Source organism: Penicillium lagena, assembly GCF_028827675.1.
Source record: "Penicillium lagena strain IBT 129212 chromosome Unknown utg000005l_segment0_segment0, whole genome shotgun sequence".
Taxonomy (NCBI): domain Eukaryota; kingdom Fungi; phylum Ascomycota; class Eurotiomycetes; order Eurotiales; family Aspergillaceae; genus Penicillium; species Penicillium lagena.
In genome coordinates this window covers 1702653-1722604 of record NW_026623226.1, presented here as the reverse complement: position 1 = coordinate 1722604, position 19952 = coordinate 1702653, and the positions used below count along the sequence as shown (strand labels likewise).

At 54.1% G+C, this 19952-nt stretch overlaps 10 protein-coding genes across 10 annotated transcripts; 7 read left to right on the top strand and 3 right to left on the bottom strand.

Moving 5' to 3' along the window:
* Positions 1–84: 84 nt before the first annotated feature.
* On the top strand, positions 85–606 carry N7510_007399 (uncharacterized protein; the record flags this gene model as incomplete). Its single annotated transcript, XM_056979324.1, has 1 exon — positions 85–606. One exon carries the CDS (start codon positions 85–87, stop codon positions 604–606), a length of 522 nt encoding a protein of 173 aa, XP_056832367.1.
* A 1384-nt stretch (positions 607–1990) lies between these two features.
* On the top strand, positions 1991–4400 carry CweA (uncharacterized protein; the record flags this gene model as incomplete). Its single annotated transcript, XM_056979323.1, has 2 exons — positions 1991–2065; positions 2121–4400. 2 exons carry the CDS (start codon positions 1991–1993, stop codon positions 4398–4400), a joined length of 2355 nt encoding a protein of 784 aa, XP_056832366.1.
* Positions 4401–5233: 833 nt separating this feature from the next.
* Positions 5234–5674, top strand: N7510_007397 (uncharacterized protein; the record flags this gene model as incomplete). Its single annotated transcript, XM_056979322.1, has 1 exon — positions 5234–5674. One exon carries the CDS (start codon positions 5234–5236, stop codon positions 5672–5674), a length of 441 nt encoding a protein of 146 aa, XP_056832365.1.
* Positions 5675–5837: 163 nt separating this feature from the next.
* Positions 5838–7362, bottom strand: N7510_007396 (WD repeat protein; the record flags this gene model as incomplete). The annotated part of the gene is made up of 2 exons (XM_056979321.1): positions 5838–7050; positions 7109–7362. The coding sequence occupies 2 exons, from the start codon at positions 7360–7362 to the stop codon at positions 5838–5840; spliced, it is 1467 nt and encodes a 488-aa protein (XP_056832364.1).
* A 545-nt stretch (positions 7363–7907) lies between these two features.
* N7510_007395 (uncharacterized protein) lies at positions 7908–8682 on the top strand (the record flags this gene model as incomplete). Its single annotated transcript, XM_056979320.1, has 2 exons — positions 7908–8040; positions 8087–8682. 2 exons carry the CDS (start codon positions 7908–7910, stop codon positions 8680–8682), a joined length of 729 nt encoding a protein of 242 aa, XP_056832363.1.
* A 441-nt stretch (positions 8683–9123) lies between these two features.
* Positions 9124–9426, bottom strand: N7510_007394 (uncharacterized protein; the record flags this gene model as incomplete). The annotated part of the gene is made up of 1 exon (XM_056979319.1): positions 9124–9426. One exon carries the CDS (start codon positions 9424–9426, stop codon positions 9124–9126), a length of 303 nt encoding a protein of 100 aa, XP_056832362.1.
* A 136-nt stretch (positions 9427–9562) lies between these two features.
* N7510_007393 (putative GAJ protein) lies at positions 9563–10459 on the top strand (the record flags this gene model as incomplete). The annotated part of the gene is made up of 2 exons (XM_056979318.1): positions 9563–9602; positions 9804–10459. The coding sequence occupies 2 exons, from the start codon at positions 9563–9565 to the stop codon at positions 10457–10459; spliced, it is 696 nt and encodes a 231-aa protein (XP_056832361.1).
* A 734-nt stretch (positions 10460–11193) lies between these two features.
* rim8 (pH response protein PalF) lies at positions 11194–13546 on the top strand (the record flags this gene model as incomplete). The annotated part of the gene is made up of 2 exons (XM_056979317.1): positions 11194–11676; positions 11735–13546. Coding segments are annotated over 2 exons (2295 nt in total), but the record flags the coding sequence as incomplete, so codon positions are not given.
* Positions 13547–13908: 362 nt separating this feature from the next.
* N7510_007391 (putative secretory component protein shr3) lies at positions 13909–14667 on the top strand (the record flags this gene model as incomplete). Its single annotated transcript, XM_056979316.1, has 1 exon — positions 13909–14667. The coding sequence occupies one exon, from the start codon at positions 13909–13911 to the stop codon at positions 14665–14667; it is 759 nt and encodes a 252-aa protein (XP_056832359.1).
* Positions 14668–15002: 335 nt separating this feature from the next.
* On the bottom strand, positions 15003–16223 carry N7510_007390 (uncharacterized protein; the record flags this gene model as incomplete). Its single annotated transcript, XM_056979315.1, has 2 exons — positions 15003–15376; positions 15437–16223. 2 exons carry the CDS (start codon positions 16221–16223, stop codon positions 15003–15005), a joined length of 1161 nt encoding a protein of 386 aa, XP_056832358.1.
* Between the last annotated feature and the right edge of the window lie 3729 nt (positions 16224–19952).

Below are 19952 nucleotides of genomic sequence, written 5' to 3'. Positions count from 1 at the left end.
CCGCCGAGCCCGCTGCCCCCGTCAAAGGCAAAGCGGCTGAGCTTCAGACGATCCATTTCCCGGATATTTTGAAACCGACAGGCCATGAGTTTGCATGGACTCGGAGTGATTGGCGCTCAGGTGACCGCCGCGTCAATCAAGAGCAACGACGAGAAACATCCAGAGACGCCGAGGTGCCGCTCGCCGCCGGGCTCGATCCAGTCAACTCCCTCGATCAACGAAGGCCGCAGCCAGGACTTCGATCCGTCCATCGGCGCCAAACCATACTCGCCCTTCTATCGACATGGAACCCCGACGATATCATACGAACAACTCACTTTCGAAACCAAGAACCAAAATCAAAATCCAAGTCACCTGAGGGTAACCGAGAATGCTGGGCCATACTCGGCACTGAGAAACGAAAGCCCTCGGCGGTCTAAGTTGTGGGAGGAGGAGAATCAGCCGCGGTCATGGATGCAGTCATTAAGCAACAGACAGCGTATGGCGCTCAAGGGAGTCGTGGCAGTGGTGACTGTCGGAAGCATGATCGCGGTCGCGCTGGGAATTACCGCAGCTGTTGGAGGTGGAGCCTGGAAAGACAGTGCCGAAAAGGCCGCCTTGGACTGATCGGTAAGTCCTTGCGATCTGGTTTGGAGCCAGGGCAAAGCTGAGATTCTGACAGATCGTTGTTGCGATTTGTTGATCTATTTGATTAGTTGGATGGCATCTATGACGCAGTGCTATGTTATTTTTTATTTGAATGAGAACCCTGAGGACTTTTCTCTGTTGTACATCGTCGTTGTTTTCGTGTTGTAGAACCGATTTCGGAACAGGGTTGCTCCGATCACATGACCCACGGTTCCCGGGACCTACAAAAGCCGCGAAAAATTTGGTGTTCTCTCTTTTTCTTTCTTCATCGAAAAAAAAGCAACAGAACCCGCCACGACCATCGTCCTGTCTCCTTTGACAAATCCACGGCGATGTGTTGCCTTCGACTCTTTCGGGAGTTGATCGGTTCTGGAGATTAATATTCCTTGTAGGAAGTTTGTCTCCCGTTGGGTCCTCTTCAGTGAGGGCGATGGGGGAGGAATGTCGAAAATGGGATACATTCTCCTGTCCTCAGCTTGTTTTCTTGCTTGCTGACGGACATGGCCGACGTAGCGACACCAACAGAACACGTCGGATCAGTTTAGGATGATAGGGTATTTCAATGAAACAATTTGTTGCTGTTGATTCAGAATCCTGGAACCGTCCACGGCGGTGCTGCTCGGCTTACTTCCCCCGTCCAGTAGACACTAAGACACTAGGCCCCCTGTTCATCGATGAAGATCATGAAGGATGTCATCATGATCAGCACGATCCGTGGTTGGTGAGTTTCACAGGCTTCGATTCTCCCGACTCGTGTGGTCGACGACCATGGCCAGGGTCCACTGTCAATTCTTCAATTGTTTTGGGGCCACGCAGTTCCGCAAAACATTTCGTCATAGCCATAGATCTGAATTGACGTTGGTGCACAGGTACACATTGCCCCTTGGCTCCTGGTTGGATGGAGAGGTAGGCCTGTGAATCTGGTTACCGCAGGACCTATCCCTCAAGACCGAAGAATGTGGTACCACGACCTCTCCAGGCCACAACCGAATTCTTCCCCAGAATCAACAAGCCAAATGGAGGGGGTCCACCGCTCGATGTTGTTTTTCATTCTCCGTGACATTCCCATGCAGCGCATACTCTGCTTACCCGGCCGGGAGACCCATCATCTGTCTGTGGGCCGACATTCCGATGTGCGAGCAGCGTCGATGATCATGAATGCAACAGAACTACTAAAGGTCTACAGACCTCGACGAGGCCCGCGCCTGAGTGTTGTTCTAGCTTACTGGGAGCATCTACAATTGATTGTGCCATTCTTTCATCCGCTCCCGTGAAAGTTCATTTCCAGTCGCTCATTTAACTTATTACGGGCAACATCATACATATTATTATTAAATTAATCTTCGACTTCACATTTGCAACTATGAAGGGACTGTTTGTTGGTGGGATTCCTCTGGCCCTGCTCGCAGCCGCGGCCCAGGCCCAGTTCGACGGTGGTGTAAGTGAAACTCTAACCATCGCAGCCTCGGAATGCCAGCTAACAATCAGACTAGCCTGGTGACCTTGGCGTGCCTGGTGATGCTGGACTGCCTTTTCTGCCCCAGGCCGATGGGGGCACTGCTCTGGGTGGTCCATCTGGCAACGATGATGGTGACGATGTTGGAAGCATCGCCCCTAATGTCCACACTCACAGCGGTGTCCACGAATGGAGCAAGGATGACCACTCCATTCATGTCAAAGACAAGGATGTGTACCCGCCTCCGGCGCCGTGGGAGGGGTCTGTCCCTTTCCCGGAAGGCCCTGGCCCGGTGATCCCTGGTCTAGGTCCTTTTGAGAAGCGTCGCCACTGGCCTTCAGGTGGCACTGCCATGGGGGGCCCATCTGGCAATGATGGAGGTCAGAGCTTCGATATGCCGATTACCGGCAACTTCGACACCGAAGTGAACGAGTTCAACAAGGACGACCACTCCATCCATGTGAAGCACAAGGATGTCTACCCCCCAGCTCGACCCGAATGGGGCTTCCCCTACAAGCGCCAATGGGAGCCTGAGGACTGGTACGATCACGACGATTCCATCAATGTTGAGGAGCTCGATAACCTACCAGAGCCATGGGACTACCCCTTCAAGCGCGATTGGGACCCTGAGGAGTGGGGACTTCCGGAAGGTGGCACCGCTATGGGTGGTCCTTCTGGCAATGACGGCGGCCAGAGCTTTTCTACCCCTGTCACAATCAATACTCACACTGGTGTCAATGAGCATTGGGAAGACGACCATGGTGTCAATGTCAAGAACAACGATGTGTACCCTCCCCCTCCCGCGACACCGTTTGGTGCACCGGACTTCGGCGGCCCTGCCTTCCCTGGGCCAGAGCTGAATGCTCCTCCTTCTTTTGAAGCTCCACCGGCTGAAGCTCCAGCTCCCCCCGCTTTCGAGCCCGCGTCGGCTGCTCCTATGGCTGAAGCACCTGCCCCGGCTCCTGAAGCACCCGCCGCGGCCCCTGAAGCACCTGCTCCAGCCCCTGAAGCGCCCGCCGCGGCTCCTGAAGCGCCTGTCCCGGCTCCTGTAGCACCCGCGCCAGCTCCTGAAGTATCCGCTCCGGCTCCTGAAGTGCCTGCTCCAGCTCCTGAAGTGCCTGCTCCAGCTCCTGAAGCGCCTGTTCCGGCTCCTGCAGCACCCACGCCAGCTCCTGAAGCGCCTGTTCCGGCTCCTGCAGCACCCGCGCCAGCTCCCGAAGCATCCGCTCCGGCTCCTGAAGTGCCTGCTCCAGCTCCTGAAGCGCCTGCCCCGGCTGTGCCGGCCCAAGACCAATTTGGTGAGACGATTCCAGAGGGTGGTATTACTCCCTTCCGCTCTGGCGCTCAGGATGGTTACGCCGGCGCCTACTCCCCAGACAGCAGCCGCGTGTCCTCAGGGGGTCAAAATTATGGCCAGAATGATGGCCAGAACGCTGGTCAAAATGATGGACAGAACGGCGCAGATGGTGGCCCCACCATTGAAGGTGGTCCTTCCGGTAATGATGGCGGCAACAGCTTTTCCGGCGGTGCTTCCGTCTCTACTGACAGCCATGTCAACGAGCACCACCAGGACAACCACGCCATCAACGCTGATGTGACCCACGTCCACCCTCCTTGGGAGGTGTATCCTCCTCCAGTTGTATACCCTGGCCCCGCGACGCCCTTCGACTTCCCGCCCTCTGGGTTCGAGGAACCCACATTCGGACCTCCCTCTGGTGAGATTCCTCCAACTTTCAAGAGCAAGAGCAATCCGCCCCTCGAGGAGGTGGACCATGCCCCTGAGTGCGCTGCATCTGTACGTGAAGTCGAAGTCGTTCGCACTGTTACCAAGACCCACTATCGACAGGTCGAGAAAACTGCTACTGTTTATGTGCAGCAGCCCGCTACCAGCATGATTGTTGAGACCAGCGCTATCCCCATGGCCGCTGTGCCCCAGCAGTCCAACGTTTCAGAGGAGAAGGTGTACTCCAACCCTGCCCTGCACCCCTCGATGGAGACTGTTGTTGCTATTCCGGCTCCATCGTCCATGGTTCCTGTCTACAGCTACGATTACAAGTCCCACCGCCCAGTGACCAAGGGCGTCGCCTACTCCATGATCCCTGTTGATGTCCCGGTGCACTCTAGCAGAATCATGGGTACGTCAACCCCTGTTCAGAGCAAGGCGATACCCACTGGTGTCTCTCCCGAATTTAGCGCATCAGCCTCTGCTTCTCCTTCTGCTCGTGTGCAGATGTTCACCGGTGACGCTTCTCGTCTCTCTGGCGGCCTTGTTTCCGTTGCCGCTGCTGTGATGGGCGTTCTTGCCTTCATCCTGTAGATGTGTTATATGGCTTGAAAATCGGAGTTTGTGTCCTGACCATGTTGTACCGCTCTCCGAAGGATCTCCTATTCTTCTTTCATTTCACTCTGAATTTGTCTCCATTTCTATTCTCCAAGTTCATTATCTTTGCAATTAATCTTGATTGTTGCCCATTCGAGTGCACGTATCTTGAGCATTACCTCCACGGATCTGCCTTATTCATTCTCTCCTGTTGTAGACTCTACGTTCTTAGATCCTGTACATTGTAGGTGTATCGTCGAACACCTTGTTCTCTTGAAGCTTCATTCGGACCTCGGCGCCCCCTTTTTACCGGCTGGATAATTCTAGTCCAACAATTGGAAGCCCGCCCTGTCTTCGCAGCTTATCTTTGTTCGTCATGGCTTCTCTTTCAGCAATCAATACGTTCCGGTTATTGTTCTTTTTAGCCTGTCTTCGATTGGTTGCGTCATATCTGATCATCAACCAGAGCATTATCGCAAAATCTTTCAAGACCGGTTGAAGATCTATGGTCTATCGGAGCCTGATTCTCTACTAAATACAGGAATTGTTCTCAAAATAGGGTTAACCCGCGCAATACTCCAACCAAGGCACAACCTCGCGTGATATCATCCCACCATCATACCCAGACTATGCAGTGACATCAGAACAGGAAGTAGACCAACTTGAAAATGTGATTTCATCACGGACCATGATACTAAATTTAAGATCGCTCATTGATTTAAATCCCAACGAACCTTGAAGGCTGGTCCTACCCTTATCTCTGAAAACCCTGACCGAGTATACAACCGGCTTTACCACAACAACTTTCACCTCAAACCCCAGCAACAACAATGCCCTCCCAGCAGCAAGATCCTCACCAAGGTGGCACACTCTCCGAGATGGCGGCCACGGGAACCACTATCCCCAACGATGCCGGTCAACAGCGCACCATTCCCTCCGTACCACGCCCAGACCAACGCGCCGAGCACTTTTTGTATGATAATGAGGGCGTGGCGAAGCCAAGCACGGCCTTCGCAGTCGACAACCCCACCGACCTGCCGCGCTCGACACGGGACATTGGCATGACTGGGGATGTCATTACGGGGACGGGTGACTCGCTGCCAGCAGAGGTGGAGTCGAAGCGTACCCAAATGGGCACGAATAACCCCTCCGCCAAAGGCGATGTTCGTGCTACGAAGCATGAGAAGGGTCAGAGTGCTTTTGACCGGTTTGCGAAGGAGGATCCGGATTCTGGGGACAAGATTGGTGAACATGCGGGAAGAAATGCGTGATTTCTCTATATGCCGTCTTTTTGGATGCACCTTGCCTCACCTGGCAAGTCAAATTCCGAAAATACGGTCGGTAAAATGGGTGATATGTATGGCGTTTCATGAGAATACAAAGCGACCAGATACAACGAAGAACCAGTCGTATTTCGGGTAAACAAGTCGACCATCAAGTATGTAGCCGTGGATCAGCTCCAATAAACCCCTGGTAGATTTCTTCCAACACATCGTGTTTTCTCTTGCGATCGGCCTGAGCAGCCTCCTCGGCCTCATCCGGCTCTCCATCCGGCTCTCGAGACACCCAAGTCCGAATAGTTCCGTCACCGTGCGCGGAGAACAGTTCGAGGCCTTCACCAGAAGCCCCGTTTCCGCGCCAGACGAGGTCGTTGATGCGGGCAGCACTCAGTGCCGTTGACCGACCACGGGATGCTTGCGGTCCTGTTGAGAGACCCGGTACGCGGAGACGCTTAATGAAGGTCCCCTCGCGGAGTTCAAACATAAAGATCTCCCCACGGTCATCCTGTTCGTGGAAATTCGGCCAAAGAAGTGTTTCTTGGCCTGAGTTCATGAGTCCCTTCGGGATGATCAGCGGCGCCCGCTCTGCCAAATGCGAGGATGCGGTATTTCGCACTCGCGGACCAAAGTGCACGAGTGTGTTTGCGCCGGTAGCTGCATCCCACACTCGGATTCGGGAATCCTGCCCAGTAGTGATTATGTGGCTGCCATTTGATGTCCAGCGCACACCAGTCACGGCTCCATTGTGGGCACGCCCATGCCGAGAGAATGCTGACCGGCTTTCCGACGATGTTGACACACCCCCTGATCCATTAACCAATCCCACCGGGTCATCCATATCCAGAGTCGCAATTGCAGAATTGTGGCCTCCGCGACGCACGTCAAATATGATTACGCGATTATCGACCGAGGCCGACGCCAACAGGTGCGGCCGATGAGGAGCCCACGATACTGAGAGCACAGCAGCGGTGTGTCCAGGCAAGCCATGCGTCGATAGTCCCGAGCGTAAATCCACCAGCCGCACTGTCGGATCCGATGTGGCTACCGCAACGAGCAGGGTCGACGCGGGCTGAGCTGAGAAGGAATGCGAGTACGGTGTGCAGTCGAGCGTAAATGTATGCAGTGGTGTAATCGCTGGCGACTGCAGCGCAGACAGTTTCAATGTGCCATCATGCGACGTGGAGAATATAGTGGACGGAACGGGATCGAACGGGTATATGGAGAGCGAGGTGATGGCGTGGGTGTGCGCATCCTCATGCGAAGATTTACTGATCGACGCGCAGGACCGATGGACGTGTTCGAGCTGCGACCCTCTAGTCTCAAGGTCCCACAAGCGAATCGAGGGGTCAGCGCCGCCGGATATCATACTGTTTGGATTGTCAGACTGAATGCGCTCATGGCGGCCAGAAGAAGCGCAACACGCACTATCGTCCCTCGAATTGATCGATGGCCAGGCAGTTCACTCCCGACTTATGCGCAAACACTTCCGCGACCGGGTCGAGCTCTCTATCGAGTGGCGCGACATCGTCTTCGTGCTGTGTGGACGCACCCGGCCGGGGACTGGAGAAGCGGATGCCCGGCGCGGGCTCGAGGTGGTGGACTAGTCGGGTGGTTTGGGCGACATGGAAGGCAGATGGAGTGACAGACCCAAGGGCTCTGTTGAGCAGATAGGAATTCATTCATTCATTTGTTACTGGCAAGGGAGCGAGGTTACGGCAGGCAGTCCGGTACTGAGGACAAACAAGCAAACAGGACAAACATTCCTTGGTTGGGGGTTTGGGCGACTATAGGTATCGACTTGAGGACTGACAGCTGGACAGGAAGAGCGTCAGATTTCAGCAAGAATGGCCGCAACCTGGACAGGATTTGAATTTCGGGGCAATCACGAGGGCGCAGGAAAGAAATCGTCCAGTATGTTTTGTGTGTGCAGCCCTGGGGAATTGGCGAGGTCCTGTGTGCATTTCTGTGAGACCTTTACTTTTGAGCGTTTGAGGGCGCCATGAAGTCCGAAGGGGATGGGGTGAGGCAGACAGATCAGTATCCCGGGCTCCGTCGCTTTTTCCCGGCATAGATAATTTTTCTTTTGGGAGTTAGAGATAGCTTCGAACATCCATCGTCTCTTCTTGTTCTCATCAGTATTGTTCGGATAAAACTTTCGCCGGCGCATTCTGAGCGGAATGGATCCGGACCACATCGACCACCATCTCCCTCTCTTCTCCCAAGCATGTCCCATGGCCAGTCCCTCCGACTGACCCAGAACACCTGGGTTGATCCGACTACAGTTTCCCAGTCACAAGGCGAGCTCTCGCCCACACGCGTCAGTCGCCGCTCAACCAATCTCTACGATGTGATAGCTGGTATGCCCTCTTCACGCGAACGCAAGCACCTCTCTAACGACCACAGGCCGATTCAGCAATCGCGGACGTGACGCAGCGACCAATACTGTCTCCCATCCCGCGCTCAAGAAGCGCCGAGCTCTCCGTCCCGAAGAGGTCCTGCTCCGCAGAGAGCATGCCGTGGATTTCGAAGCGAAGGATGCTACCTACTTTGCAAACGACACTCTCCCCACCAACCGCCCGCTTCCTAGCTCCGATCTCTTAGAAGCGATTCACGCCTATGTCGCTGACCACTACGAGTTCACAACCGAGGACCAGGGACAGAATGACCACAAGAGTATGGATGAAACGGCATTGATTGCGATGGGGGTTTTGGTCGAGGAACTAGCGAAAGAAGCTCTCGGCGAAACAGGGGACTTGGTTCTTGTGGAAGGGCAGGAGTTATCCGATGATGAAGATTCGCATCCGGGTAGTGAGAGTGACTCTGTGCCTCGGCCAGTCGCAAAATCATTACGGAGGAAGAGATCGAATACCACGGCACATCCAGCCCTCGTGGGTTCTCAGCACACAGCGACGGGCGTGCGCAAGAAGCACAAACGGCGTAGGTTGATTCGTGCGGCCTCGACAACTGATTTTGAAACGGAGAATGACGAGCAAAGATGATTTGTCGCATGACCGACTTCCTCATTCGATCTAGCCCGAACCTCACGGGTTACTATAGCATCCAACTATCGCAGTCCCCATGAGATGCCCTTTCAACATTTTGCGGACTACTGGCAGTGCGCACCCCAAGGAGTGCTGATCAAACTCGATCCAACACGTCCACACCTGCTCCAGGGTTCTTCAGCTGTGGCAATGCGACACTCGTCCACCTCTTGCCAATGAACTATCTACGCCCGAGGCCCTTCCAGGCCGTCTCCGTCGTCAGTCTAGGGGCGAGGGTACGTCGTTCCTCCCTCTGTGCGCCTGCCAATCATCAGATCCTGTCTTAGCACATGTGTCGCATGCTGGGAAGTTCGCATTAGCTCAGACACCCTTGTCAACCAGTTGGTAAAGAGAGCTGCTCAATGGTAATGAACTATATACACTCGTGACCCACCCTGCCTATCGAAGCCCCTCAGACCCTGACGCCGCCTTTCCCGACACACCGCCATCGACGGCGACGCTGAAAAACGCGTTGCTTAGTGTCTTGGCTCCGGCGGACGGACGGCCGTTGTTGGCCGAGTCCGCTCCCCGGGCATCGTGGGGGCAGCCCCCACATGCAGTCTCACAAATCTCCGGAATTGCCGTTCGGCGGCTGTTGCCAAGATGCGGGAGTGCTTGGCAGGGACACCGATCATGGTTATGTTTGATAGAAGGGCGTGGGAAGACACAGATCCTTCCCTGCGATCTCTGGCAGCTGGGCATGCGAGCAATGTGACGGCACGGCCAGCAGGGGTTGCACTGTAGTTAGTTCCAATCAAGTCTCGTAGACAATACAATAGATAAACACCCCGAGAATTCAGTCTGTCAGGGTATTGTCCTAGAAAGCCTGAAGGTCAACATGGTCGGTCGCAAAGATGCTCTGGACTGCGACTGGTCCAGTGACCTGCCCTGACTGTTCTTCCACCAGCACCCACCTGCGCGATCATCCTCTACACAGTCATCCTTGCTGCTCTACAAACACTAGTCACTGCTTGCTATCATCTGCATCGAATCCAATCAACTAATCATCATGGTACGTAGCCCCCCACCCGTCAAGGCCTCACACTGACGCGTCCCCAAGCCCCCCAAACTCTCGAAAGAAGCCAAACAGGATCTGATCCTGACTTACCTACGCGCCACAGGCACCTGCCACACCCTCAAAGATCTCGAAAAGACGTTGCCGGCCGTGGCATCGATCAATGGCATCCAGGTCAAGGAGTACATCCAGGCTCTTCTCAACGAGGGCAAGCTGCGGGTGGAGAAGATCGGCAGCGGCAACTGGTACTGGATCTTCGGGAGCGACGAAAAGCTTGAGCGCGAGCGGGTAGTGGGCCGGGTGAAGACGGAGGTGGAGAAGACGCGGAAGTCGTGCGCCGATGCCGAGGCGGCCCTGGCCGCGGAAACAGCGCTGCGACAGCGGGAGGAACCCGATGACGCGGAGGATGAGGATGAGGATCACGCCGGGCGCGAGTCGCGGCGAGACACCCTGATGGCCACTAGGATCGTGCTCGAGGCCGAGGTGGGGCGCCTCCAGGCTGCAGAGATGCAACGCAGTCAGGGCCGTAACAAGGGCGTTACGCAGATCCGCCAGGAACTGGGAGGGTTGCAGCAGCAGGCGCAGCAGTGGACGGACAACATCTACATCCTCGAAGGGTATCTGCGACACCTGGCGGGCGGGGACCGGGACATGGTGACGGCAGTGATGCGGGAGTGCTATGGAGACGAATACGTGGAAGGTGGGCTGCGGGAGTTATGAGTCGTAGTTAGAGCTGAACCACCATTAGCCGAAGACCAAGAGAAGCTTGACTGAACCACACGCGAATCACGGGTTCCCCGGGCTGTCGGGGGCTCCGCCTATCGCGAACTCTTTCTCCTCTGACTCGTCTATTCTTCTTTCTCTTCATCTCTCCCTCCCTCCCTCCCTCTCTTATCTTTACCCTTTCTTCCTCCCTCGAGTCCCACATTCCATCAGTGGCTATTTGTGGAACAAATTCGGTGCTCCCTCCGCCCCTGCTCCGACTCTCGCTCATTATTGCCCCCTCTTCGCCCCGGCGCATCTGATTGCTGGCGGGAGTGTGTCTCTTGCGTGCTCCTCTGCCTGTTCCAACTTGGCCAGAAACCATGTGGCGCGGTGGTCATCACTCATAATCCCCTCACTCCCTCCTCGAAATTCCCTCCCACCCACACCAAGGCCTGGACCTGGATCTGGACCCCGAGGAAAATAGCTGGGCTGCATTCCGAGCAGTTGGGATCCAGACCGTGCAAGGCGATCGACGGATTTCTCCGACACTGCCACGACCGGCCGTGTCCCTCGATTGGAATTCCTGACGTAGGCTTCTCTCTGATCATCATCCCACCCCCCGCCGCTGCCACCGCGTCCCCGTCGAACTCGTGTCTGTGGTTGAACATCAGTGCCAAAACCGTACCCTGCCTCGCCTCCCTTCCGATCTCCGCCCGCCCGCCCCTGGTCATCTTATATGGATGCAGTAGGCAGTGGCCGTGTGTCATGTCCACCGACCATCCTCCCTCCAAACCCTCATCCTCGCCGCTCAGTCGGAATCGCAACTCCTTCCTGTCCAAGTTTCGCTCCCCCTCGGCCAACGGAATCGCAATATCACCGATTTCTACATTGATCCCGACGACCCATGGCGCTCCTACTTCCCCGGTGATGTCATCAAGGGCACCGTCGTCGTGGTCGCCGTGCGACCGGTGCGCATCACCCACGTCGTCGTCTGTCTCCATGGCTGTGTGAAGGTGTTCAAGAATGCGACGCCGGCTGGGGAGGCCACCCCCGACCTGGGGTTCCTGGGGCCCGGGCGTGGCCGACGAGGCGCTGAATATATGGGAAATGGGCTGGCAACGTTATTCGAGGACGAAGTCGTTCTGTGCGGCGATGGCCGTCTCAAGGAAGGCAAATATATGTTCCGCTTTGAGATGTCGCTTCCCCCATACCCACTTCCCAGCAGTATAAATGTGCGTTTGATCCTGTGTGCCAACCTCCCACAAGATGCTGACAAGAAGACCCAACTAGTTTGAACGAGGCACGATTTCCTATACACTTACATCTACACTAACCCGACCGACCACCATGAACCCTACTCTTACTTGCCGAAAACGAATTAATTTACTTGAAGATATCGATATTGCACCTTTTCCTGCACCCAAAGCTCGCATTGTCACTCTCGAACCCGTGTCCAAGCGCTCCAAATCCAAGGCAAAATCAAAATCGCCGGCCTCCGATACGACAGCGGCGCCAGATACGTCGTCCATCGACACCCCGGTGAATGGCACCGTCGCTTCCGTGGAAACTCGTCCACCGCTCAGCCCATCTCCGAGCAATGTCAGTACATCCAGTCGGCCAAGCAACAGCAGCCAGAGCTTTCAGATCTCGACCGATCCCTGCTCATCCTCGAGCACCGGCGGACGGAATAGTGAAGGACACGGCTCGACTCCTTCTGCGCCGGATCGGACCATTACAGCAAAGGCCGAAGTCTTGCGCGCGGGCGTGTTACCAGGAGATACCTTGCCCATCCGGGTCACGATCAACCATTGCAAACAAGTGCGCAGTGCGCACGGCATCATGATCACTCTGTATCGCCAGGGCCGGATTGATCTCCACCCGTCGATTCCCATTGGTCCCACTGCGTCAGGGAAGAAGCCGGTGTACGAGGACTGCTATCCTCGTTCGCGTACAGGGCTAGGGGGGCTTACGCTGGGCACGGCTCGCACCAGCAGTGCATTCCGTAAAGATTTGTCACAGACATTCGCGCCTTTGATTGTCGACCCACATACTATGACTGCAGATATCAAAACATCCATTCGAGTCCCGGAGGACGCATTTCCAACTATTACACACGTGCCTGGAGGCATGATCAATTTCCGCTACTACGTTGAAGTCGTTGTGGACTTGCGGGGAAAATTTACCTCGCCCGAACGGTTTATCCCGCGGTTCAACATGGTCTCCGGCGGCAGCACATTCTCGCCCAGCGGACAGATTCTCAATCCGGCCGACGTGAACGGCAGTGCCATTACGGCCAATTGGGCAGGGAATATCTTGGATACTGATCAAATCCGCCGCGAGAAGGGAGTCATCTCGGTGGCTTTTGAAGTTGTTGTCGGAACTCGCGATTCACAGCGCGGCCAGGCCGGCGTGGAATGCGCACCATCCGCCGCTGCGGATTCTACCACAGCCGCGGCACAGCATTCCCAGTATCCGACGTCCTCGACGGTGGCCACACCTGGAGAAGGCGATGGGTGGTCTGTCGACCCAAGTCCGATGCCCAATTCCCACCACTCGGATCCTGGGATCCAAGATGACTACGGATTCCCCCAGGAAGGCCAATGGAACGAGTACGACTATGCAGAAGACTACACGCAACCATTCCAGCCGATGGACTCGGTCGTTGCGCCGCCCGAGGTTGAAGAACCAGTGGACGAGAAGACGCGAGTACGACGCCACGAGGAAGCGCTCTTGCCTAGTTCCCCTGGTGAGGCGGGACCATCCGCTTCCCATGAACCGAGTGCGCCTGTCCTGCCCGAGGACGATGGTCTGCACGATTACCAGCACCTGCCATCTCCCGGCACAGAACGGCCGCCACACGACTCGATGCAGACTGTCGTCATGAACGGCAGTGCAGCTGAGCCGAGCGACCCGGCGCAGCCAGATGACAAGCGAGAAATGGAGCGCCAGCGACTCATGCACGAAGCCAGCGCACCGGATGAGGAGACCGCGGAGGGCTCAGCAAGTGTCGCGGAGCCTAGCGCCCCGACCTTTGACGAGGATGACCAGCTGGTGGGCGGAACTGCACAGGCGGATGAGTCGTTGCCGGTCTATAAGCGGTGAATATCGGTGGAATGAGTTGATAATTGTGTATAATTGCATTGATCGCCCCGGGGACGAACAAGATACCCATTTTGATGATCTGATTTGACGATATACGGGAGGCGCTGGGAATTTAACAAAGGCGTTTGAGACATATAGGAATTGTATCATACCGAGGTCCCCATCCATATCATACCTATCATCTCCTATCAGAGTTATCATATCGCGCCCTGGAGTTGTGACTCCAGGTAGGGTCCGTCCTTATCGTCCGGGCTTGGCGGCCGAGCCTAACCTTCCATCCTTCCATGCCCCCTATTTTTATCTTCTCTCCCAACCCGCCTTTCCCTCAAGTCCTGTCTTCCAGGATCTCCAATCCACCCACCATGGCCTCCCGACAAACCTCGTCGTTCGCGACCTTCCTCATCCTGTGCCGTATGTTTCCCTCCCTCCATCATCCCCTCCCCCACATGCCCACCACGCTCGAAACAGACAGCCAGAACAGATGGACTGACACTAACCCAGCAACCTGCTTCTTCCTCGGGATCATCTTCTCCCTCTTCCCCTACGACTACCCAATCCTCTGGTCAACAATTCCCACCCCAGCCTCACATTATGACTACTTCGAAGCGCACCTCCGTTTCCTCCATGCCTCCCCGCCGCTCATCCCTCGCATCCTCCACATCGTAATCTTCCTCGGCCTCGCAGGGCTCATCACAAAGCTCTACCGCCCCTCCGAATCTAACATGCTCTTCGACGGCGCCTCCCTCGTGCTCTACATGTGCGGCGTGACCGTCTACATCGCAAACATCGTTAAGGGTCTGCGTCTCGCCTCGGCGGGCCGCTACGGCGCCGATCTGGCTACTACCGCCGAAGAGACGGATCAGATTCTTGGGAGGGAGGACTCGCTGAAGGTTCTTGCTGCTTCGAATACGATTCTTGCTCTTGTTCTTGTTGGGATTCTGGCCCTGCAAGCTGGGCAGTGGTATGCCGATCGCAAGGACGCGCAGGAGTTTGACTCGTTTGCTGCGGGCAAGAAGGGTGGTGCGGATGGTGCGAGTGCTGCGGGTGCGGCGTCGGGTTCATCGTCGGGATCTTCGGCACGGCCGGGACGGCAGGCGAGTCAGAGGAAGAAGAGCAGTTGAATTGGGAACAAACAGGGCGGTTGTTTGCTTGCTTCGAAGCTTCGCTTAAGGTTCGGATGGTGTAAAGAGGTGGTTGGTGGTGGTGGTGTATGCGGAAGAAGAAATCCGTGGAGTTGAAGTGATGTTTTATTTCGTCTATGTACACTGGATCGGATGCCATGGCGGCTATTTCCAATACGAGATATGACATGAGGTGAAGATGCAGTGATGAAAAATCATATCGCGCAAGAAAGTAGACAGTAAAAAAAAGACTCGTCACACGCCGCACAGAGGGGAATCATAGCAATAATAAAGAGGATATAGAATGGAAGGTTGAAGAAAAGAACAGCCACCAATTAAGCAAATGAGAATGGGCTCCGCGGCAGATCCGGCGAGCGCGGACTGAGCGCTTTGGCGAAGAGCTCCTCGCCCGAGTCTGCGCTCGAGGTGCGCGCCATGGGTTCGCGCACTATCGGAGCCAGGGCCGCGAAGCCGGTTACGCTGGTGGTGTCCTGCTGCGCTTCTTGGAGAGATGCCGGCGGGAAATGGGCGACGGCGGGCTTGAGCGGATTGGGTTCTGAGGCATTGATTTGCGTGCTTGGTGTTGGGGTGGGGTTTGTGTCTGGGGTCGGCATCGAGTGCATGGCTCGGTTCACGTTGCGGAATGAGTTGAAGGAGGAGACGGCTACGTCGGGCGATTGCGGCGAGAGAAGGTGTGCTGAGTCGGGATCTGAAGGTGGCATGGTTAGTTATTGGTCGCGGAGTGATTGTGTGTATAAGAACACCATACCATCATTCGCGGTCAAGTCTTTCTCACTTGTCTGCAGCTTCAAGCCCTTGAGCTTCTCGCTCAGCTTTCGTCCACTAACTGGCGACACGGGCGTGGCGGGAGCCATGGGGTAAACAGAGGACGAGGTGGACGACTCGTGACTGCTAGCCACGGCGTCGACAGCACCAGATATGACTCCGAAATTCGACTCAATCCATTCCTTCTCTTGAATTGCCATGTGCAACGCAACTCCCTCCGCATTGTTCAGAAACTCCTCCCGGATCTCGTGGTCCAGCACGCGCAACCGTTTCTTCGCCCAGATTGTATGCAGGACGCCCTTCTTGCCCGCCGAGCGGCCCGTTGCCCCGAGTTCCGGGGGGAAGATAGCTGGTAGCGGGTTGAGTTGGAAGGTATCCTTGCTTTTTGATAGCGGGGTGGTGGTAGTGGTGGTAGTCTCTGTGGTTGTAGACCGATGCTCATATGAAAGGGTCACGACTGGAGGAATAGTCGTGTTTGGCGGAAGCAGGAAGTAAACCCGACGGACGCTATCACTTGGCCGCTCATCGGCGGGCAAAACAGTCGTCTTCCCGGTCCAGGAAACATGCCATGATCCTTCCGCCGCGGAACGAGACAGGTCATCGTCCTCCCATTCGATCATGAGGATCTTGGTCCCCTCGTTGCCCTTGCCAGCCTCGAATTCGAACCGTGCCAAGGCCGACACCGACAGACTCCCGCTGCTGGGGCCGCGGGGGGTTTGCAGGTCGGCGAATTCGCTGTCCGGGGTGAAGGTGGGCGGTGCTTGAGCCATGGCGGTGCAGCAGCAGGCTGGAAGGACTAAAGGGGGGCGGGACCTCGAGACGTTGGGGGCGCTTGAAGGGGGGAGTGTAAGACACGGGTTGTATGGGCTCGGGGCTTGGGCTAGTCAGGCCTGACAGGATGGGTTTAGGGAGGGGGATGTCGGTGTGGTGGACGAGAGTGGTGCAGGATGAAGGAGGGCAGGGCGCGCGCCGATCACGGGATTTGGCCCTTGTAGCCCTCGCTGGACCCTTTTCGGCGTGTTTCGCTGACGATGAATGAAAAGGAAATGGGAGATGCTCGTTGATTCGTGCAGAAGCGCTCCAGGGGCAGGGCTGATCAATGAAACCAGTCAATGAATCGCATGCCTGCCCCGCCTCTAATTATAGAACACACATGGACAAGCATTTGTAGTAATGCAGTTGTTTCTACACCCCGCTCTTTCAAATACTTCGAGATATCCCTGGATAGCTCGCTCTACGTTCTTCCTCTGGCTATCATTTCACTCTTGTTGTTATAGCAGTCGACCCTCTTAACTAAATGGTCCCGCGGGGTATCTTGATCTATTTTTGGCAACGTCAGCCATGCGACGTGATAGAGAGTGATGAACTGCATGAACTACCCCTCTCTCCAATCCCTGCACTATGACAACAACACATTAAATAACGAGGTCTCTGTTGGTGCCTCTAGTTTCCGATATCTCAAGTTGAGAATCGATAGAGCTAATAGGTGGAAGAGCAAAACATCAGGTTCGATGAGGCAAACATTTATCGAGAGACTGTCTTTGAACTATATAAGAAAATTCAGCTAGGAAATATCCCATTCGAAGACATGATTATTGCATGATATGGTTGACAGCGTTAAGTATCTAAAAACAACCGCTAACTACGTAGGTTTTGAATTAAATGTTCCTGTAGCTATCGCCAAGTTGAAGGCGAGGTTTGATCCGCTTATCAATTATGCCTCTCTGATTATCTTCCACAAGGCTTCATACTGTGCAACTACACAGCGGCAAGGACAATGGCATACATTCTATATTTACCAGCACCGGCAACATGTTGGGACTCCCTGTTTACCGAAGCGTTTCCCAAACAACCTCGAGCCCTCCAGACCCAGTCATTCAGTAGGTGGACCTATGACGCGTGGATAGAGATAGATCAGCACGATAGAACAAAAACACCTCTTAATTTAGAATATTTCGGAGGTATTCGTGATGGTAAGGAGAGGAAAGAGCGGAACGCAGAGATGGTATGATACTGTATCGTACTCAGGGACCTGTTCTGAAAGCGAACGGACTTTCAGAACGAAAACAACGGTTGTGAAGCACGGATCGGGAATAGAGTCATGCTCTAGCTGGGCCAAATTATTTTGGAACAGAGTCAAAGCGAGTTTTGGACTCGTTTGTTGTGGCGGAGTATACAGCGGAGCGGAACAATTGGGTTGCAGACGGATCAGCCCGAGACGGGGTGGACAAGGGATCCCTGTGTCGCTTCCTTAAATGAATCTAAATTTATCACTAGATAGTATCAGACCGGTACTAATAATAGTCAACCGAAGAGGAAAGACAGGTTTTAGATAGCATCTTAAGGAAAAGCGGTAGAAAAAACGGAAATGAATGGTTGTCATAGTTTCTCGAACGGTCGATGCCCGATCCCGAACCAATCAGTGCCATGTTTCGAAGTATGCAGCCCTATATTGAGATCCCGAGCTTAGGCCTGCTTGCTTCTGGTGTGGGCAAAAGGCTTTAGAAAATAAAATTAGCTCCTGGTGATCACATGGACGTGCACAAGCACAATCCCAATGTAGAGTTTTGACTCGTGGAGCCAAACTCGGAGTCTTGCATTTGATGTTATTTTTGGCATTCCAAATTATTAGCAGGGCGTCATATATGGTGGTGTATGTATGGCATTACTACTTGAAAGTGAATGCTACTATTTTTGAACTTGGCTTGCCGCCAGCGGTTACAACAGGTTGCAAAACCACATTTTGGGGCTATCCTATACGTGATCAATTAGATCTTTAACGGCATACAGAGTCAGCACATTTCTGGCGTTCCGCATGTTTTCAATTGTCTCAAATAGTGGCAAATGAAGAGAATGTAAACCCAAGAGCATATACACTTATTATTGACATTGCCGCGGTGAAAGTCACAAGTTGTAAGAAGGATTTTCCTTTAGGCAGATGAGGTCATAATCAAGATGGGTTGCAAAAATAAACCCGAACGTGCATTTCTGTAACGCCTTCGCTGAAGCTAAACCCTGGAAGCTTCAGACAGGCTCTGATCCGAGGGAACTTGGTGACGGAAAAACAAAGGCTGATAGAATTAATTGGTCACTACCACGCGCAGGGCAAACCTGGCTAGCGCTCCGTTGAAAACCAAACCAAAGTGAGGCAACCAACAGACCTATCAACTTGGACACTATGTGAGAGGATCTGAAAGCTATGAATTCTTTGCATTTAGTCGCTGTGTTGCTAAAATTAGAGTCTTCTCGATAGCGCAGTTCCCCCCAACTGCAATTTCTCTAACCAACTTTTTCTCCTTTGGTGATCTTGGCACATTGATTTTGTGACGAAGTTGCATGACTTGGAGGACACCGAGAGTGAAAGACTGTGACAAAGAGTCCTTGTATGCCCAAGAATAGCTTTTACAAGCACATAAAGTTTTCATTTGGTCGAGCTATTGAAAAGTCACAGGGTAGAACGGGAGACCGATTCGCTGGAAACGAGGAAACGGATTCCGACGGAAAGTGAGCTGATCAGCATACAGAAAGCTTGAACGCACATTGGCTAGAGTCTAGGGATGGGAAGCACATAGTACCCAAACTTAACCCGCACCAGTGGAATCCCCCCAAAAATAGAAGGCCGAAGTCGCTGACGGGCTCATCCTCCGCGTGATAGCCCCATCGATACCCTCCAATCACACCACAGTTTTCAGGATTTGCTTTGTGGAAGCACACTCCAGGTCGTATCAGGAATAGTGCCGGCGCTTAAATCAGATTGATGGTCGGGGGCCCGCTCCACCGTCCCGATGATTGGGGAAGTGTATATGTGGGGCTTGTTTTGTTTTCGTGGTCTGCTCGTAGAGTGAGGCCTTCACGACCGCCGTATTGATCCTTGTGATGAAAAAATAAATAAATAAAGATGAGCAGTCAGGCCCACCAGGTGGCGGGGTCGATGACTGAGTTAGCTCGTTATTCTAGCGTGCAATAGGTTGATGGTGGAGGGCTGTAAGATGTCACTGTTGTAATTGAAATTCCCTTAAGACCGAAGTGGAAAATAACACGGCGTAATACAGATCAGAATATTCCCAAGGACAACGCTGCTCCTCATTATTGGGGACCCAACTGCAGGGGATAGGTCTGAGATGACGCACTTGTCCGTTTGCTGTACAGGGTGTACGGAATTACCGGTAGTTTGGTATCTTGGTTGTATGCCTTGTCGCAGCATACCATACCACGCCTACATGGATCTTCTTTGACCTGAAAAGTAGAACAAATCACATGCTAGATGAAGAGTGTCAATTAGATTACAATCAATGACTTAGCATCATACAGGTGCACATATAGCTTTTTCTACACGAGAGATTCTCTGTAACCGCAGCCGTTGATTATGTCTACATAGTAGATTACTTGATACATCATCTTTACCACGCGTCTAGATCCTCCTCCCTCAAAGCATTTCAGACGCTGCCACCAAAATCCAAAATGTAAGTAGGAAAGGGGCGGTGGCTGAGCGCCAATTC